General features: G+C 42.6%; 1 protein-coding gene across 1 annotated transcript in view; it reads left to right on the top strand.

Annotated features, from left to right (window-relative positions):
- Positions 1 to 715: 715 nt before the first annotated feature.
- TMPRSS2 (transmembrane protease, serine 2) overlaps positions 716 to 4,829 on the top strand; it is a 36,199-nt gene continuing 32,085 nt past the window's right edge. The window contains exon 1 of the mRNA XM_023538199.1: positions 716 to 850. Coding sequence (XP_023393967.1) covers positions 716 to 850 — 135 coding nt within the window. The remainder of the gene's footprint in view (positions 851 to 4,829) is intronic.

Consider the following 4,829-nt stretch of genomic DNA (forward strand, 5'->3'; position numbering starts at 1 on the left):
TGTCTGGCTTATCCCAGTCACCCTAATGTCCTGCGGTTCCTCCATGTCGGAGCCCCGGCTGGTTCTCGTGTGCGTTCCAGGCACTCCAATGACGCATGTCTGGGTGTTTTCAGAAGGGATGGGTTAGTGCACTTGACCTTCCACAGCTGAGGGAGCTGCCTAACCAAGCTCCGGGTGACTCTGGTCTCCAGATCTGAGGCTGAAGCTTGAGGGCCGCAGGGCAGGGAAGGCCGGTGCCTTGGCCTGCTGGGGCCACCATGGCAAAGTACCACTGGCTGGCGGCCGCAACAGCAGACATTTATTTTCCGACAGTTCTGGAGGCTGGAAGTCTGAGATTGGGGTGCTGGCCTGTTCGGGTCCCAGCAACAGCTCTTTTCCTGGCTTATCGATGGCCATCTTCTCATTGTGTCTTCATGTGGCCTGTCCTCAGGGTGTGCACAGGGAGACGGAGACAGAGCCACGAAGAGACGGCGGACGGGGTCTCCTTCCTATAAGGGCCACCAAGCCTATCACCAATCCCCCCTGGGACTTCATTTAGCCTTAACTGCCTAAAAGCCAGTCTCTAAATATAGTCACACTGGGGCTAAGGATTCAACACATGACTTCGGGCGAGACGTCATAATCCAGCACTCAGCAGACCTAATGGGGAGAGCGACAAGTCGGGACCCACCTGCATGAGCTGAAGCCCGCGAGGCCGGACCACTGCCCTGACCCCATGCCGGCGTCCTGCAGAGCGGGGCTGGGGCTCATGGCCACAGAGCTAAGCACACCCCCTGCCCGGAGCCAGAGAAGCTGGAGGACACAGGAAAGCGTGGCGGTTGCAGGCCGGGCCCCGGCCTCGGCCAAGGAGGTGAGTCCACCGACCAGTGACAAGCTGGCCCTGCCTCACTGCTGCCCAGCAAATCTCCCAACGTCTCTACGGCCTAGCCACACCGGAAACGCACAGGACATGGACTTCTAGTGACACCGTCACGGTACGAGGCCACCGCAGCCTCCGGAAGTTCTAACACTTACGGTCTTCGATCCGCCCACGTTGATTTGCATGTATGATGCGATGTAGGATTCTAACTCCATCTTTATCCATCTGGACAATGGGTTTTCCCATTAGACTTCTCCCCTGGTCTGCACACCACCTGCAACCCCTCCTGTCTCCACACGCACACACACACACACACACACACACACACACACACACACACACACACAGTTCCTGATTGTTTCTTCTCTTTCCTACGCTTCCTGTAACAAAGTTTCCAGACTCAGCCTCCTACGCTCTGTCTCCTGAATGGGACAGTCTATTTGAGAAAAATCCTGCCGAATCTTTCCTCTTCTTCGGGTGCGTCTTGGCGATTTGCGGCCCTTCGCATTTCCCATGCTCTCGCAAACGTATTTCAGACTAAGCTCGTCGATGAACCCCAATACACATATGTTAGAATTCTGGTTGCGGTTATATTAAATCTGCCAATTTGAAGAGGCAGCTGACATCCTTATAACACTGCATCTTCCGTATGTGAGCTGCATCTCTCTCCATTTACTGTCTTTAATGCCTTTTAGGAGAAGCTTATGACTTTCTCCATGAGAGCTTTCTCATATTTAGGTAGATCTAGTCAAGGTAACTAGTTTTTTGTTGCCATTTAAGTGGTGTACCTTTGTAGTTTTTTTTTTTTTTTTTTTTTTTTGCGGCTTTTTATGGCGACACATTTCTAAGATGCGGAAAACGTGAAAGGTTAGTAAACAAACACATGCACACCTTCCTTCTGGACCTAACTGATTTTAGCGATTTTCCATACACGGCTTTTTCTCGATGAACCATTTGAAATTAAGTTGCAGACATTACGACACCCCACCCCTAAAATTTCCTCACGCCTCTTCAAGAATGGCATTCTCTGCTAAAGCACGCTTCCATGGTCCCAGTAAATGGTTCGTTTAAATTTTGCATTTCCGACGCTAGTTGGTGGCGTAGGAGAAGGTAGGTTACCTTTGTGGATTGCCTCTGGATCTAGCAAAGACAGGTAGCTAAAGGTTCTTAGTTCTCATAATTTTCTCTTGGCTCTTTGCGGGTTTGTAGGCACATAATCATCTCTTCAAATAAGGATGGACGCGTTTCTTCTTTTGTTGTTCTCATTAGTATATTTAGTTTTTTCTCACCTATGACCCCGGCTAAAACATTCAGTACAGGGACGAGCAGAGTGAGGCTGGAAGTCATCTTTTTTGTTTCTGTTAAGGATATTTTTGGAGATTTTTATAGATATCTTTTATTGGGTAGGAAAGTTTCCTTTTATTTCATCTTTGCAAAACCCTTTCTTTTTATCACGGATGCGTGTTGAATTTTATTGAATGTTCATTCTAAATATATTCGGGTGGCTTTACGGTTTTTCTGTTTTAACGTGTTATTGTGTTATACTCTACTGAAAGCTGCTTTTCTCATGGTAAAGCAATATCACATTCCTAGGATAAAGTAAACTCGGTCATCATCTTTTTTATACATGGTTACATTTATTTTCCTCATATTTATTTGGGATTTTTACATTTATATTCATGGACTAGGTAGGCTTGTAATTTCCCTTGAACTATCTTGTATATTTTTACTAGGGTTTTTGTTTGTTGGCCTGACCTATCATGACCAAGAGAGACGATGGTGGATTTGTGAAGATCTTGTAATTCTAAACATTTTTCTTTATACATATTTGGAACTATGTTGTTAAGTAGATGAGAGTTCTCAGCTGTTCAAGTTTCTAAGTGATTCCTTTATCCTGTTAAAAAGTGACTCTCCTTATTCTCAAGGCAGCTTTTTATTCTAATTTATCATTTTGTCCATTCCTAATATAGCCAAACCAGCTCTCTCTGACATGCATCCGTTTTATATATGTCTCATAAGTGAGCACATAGCCATCTTAAAAAATTAGATAATCTGATAATTTATATCTTTAAGAAACCTATTCATAAGAACAGGACAGTTTGGAGCATTTACAGGTATTATAATTGCTGATATATTTGTATATATTTCTACACTTAGATTTAGTGCTTCCCGTTTGCCCTGTTTTTTCCTGGGTTCTTCCTCCTCGTCCTCACCTTATCCTTCTTTGCTTTATTTTGCTTAGTTTCATTGAGTTTTTCCCCTCTCATCTCACCTTTTCTTCTTTGGCTTTGAACATAATCGGTATATACTCGATTTTTATTCTTAACAAGCATATTCAGCACCGTCTGAAATGAATCGGTGTGTTCACTCTCCTCTAGAGGAATACAATCATTAAAATGCTTTCACTTTGTTTCATTCCGCTAGAGATAAACCTAGGTTTTCACGCTATTGTTCTCCAGCGTTTAAGATCTACTTTTCTTTGCTTCCTGACCTGTATAAATTAGGCACTTTCAGGGTGTTATTTATGCTGTCGATATTGTTTAGATTTGCCCACATGTTTGCCATTTCCCTGATTCGCCATCCCCTCCTGAGTCTCCTTCTGGGGTTATTTTATTTCTTCCTGAACGAAATAAAATAAAAAAAAGGTTTCTTTGTGTGGTCAACACTGTCTTGATTTGTCCGGAAATGTCTTTTCCCTCTTCCTTGAAGAATATTTTTACAGGATATGAAATTCTAGATTGAAGATCACTTTTCTCCAACACTTTAAATATTTTATTCCACCATATTCTGCCTTCTATTTGGAGATTAAATTTTTTGTTTCTGGTTGCTTTTTAGATCTCCTTATTTTGGGGGTTCTGCAATTTCACTATATTATGTTTGACAGTGGATTCTTTTTTTTCTGCTTGAGATTTGTCGTGCTTCGATAATTTAAGGATTCATGACTTCCATCGATTTTTGAAGACTCTCAATCATTATCGCTTCAAATATTGTTTCTACCATGTTTTCTCTATTATTACATTTGGAGACCTAATTAGACATATTTTTAGGTCATCATACTCTATTCTCCATACCACTTAGCTTCTTTTTCCTATATGTTTAAAATTAACTTTGTCCCTCTGTGTGGATTTTAGATAATTTCTTCAGGTCTATATTCTGTGTCATTGATTCCCTCTTTAGCTATTGAAAATACATTTTTTAAAAATTATTTCTAGAAGTTCTTTTTTCTTCTAGAAATAGAAAAAAATAGAAAAAAAGTTCAGTATTTTCTCCCCAGTTCTGCCAGATAATTTTAAACAATATTTGCTTCTTATTCATTTTTGAATTCTTATTGTTTTAAATAGTAAACACACTTTTTTTCCATCTGTGTCTGATAACGCCAATATTTATGGTCTGATTCCATAGCGTGTTGTTCTTCTAGACTTTCTTATGTCTTATTTTAATTGTTTTTAATTAAATTAACGCTCATTCTAATTGTGTCTGTGTGGAAATTTTTCCTGGGTTGAGGAGTGTATCAGTCAGGTTTTTTAAAAGGAAACAGAACCAATAGGGCGTGTGTGTGTGGGCGTGTGTGTGTGTGTGTGTGTTTATAGAAATTAGCCCACGTGATTATGGAGGCCAAGAAGTCCCCTGATCTACCAACAGCAAGCTGGAGAAGCAGGAAAGGCCTGTGGCATAATTCAGACTGAATCTGAAGGTCTGAGAACTGCGTGACCGAGGGCGGGAGAAGAGGGCACCTCAGCTCAGGCAGAAAAGGCAAATTCAGCCTCCTCCAGCCTTTTTGCTGGAGAGCGTCCCTCAACGGGCGACCTGATGCTCACCGTGCTGCGGAGGGCAGGCCTGCTTTACTCAGTCTCCTGACTCAGATGCTAATCTCTTCCCGAAACACCCTCACAGACACACCCAGAGATAATGTTTGACCAGCTTTCGGGGCATCCCTGAGGCCAGTCGAGATGGCATGTGAACCTAACCA

The sequence above is a fragment of the Pteropus vampyrus genome, unplaced genomic scaffold (assembly GCF_000151845.1).
Source record: "Pteropus vampyrus isolate Shadow unplaced genomic scaffold, Pvam_2.0 Scaffold214, whole genome shotgun sequence".
Classification (NCBI taxonomy): domain Eukaryota; kingdom Metazoa; phylum Chordata; class Mammalia; order Chiroptera; family Pteropodidae; genus Pteropus; species Pteropus vampyrus.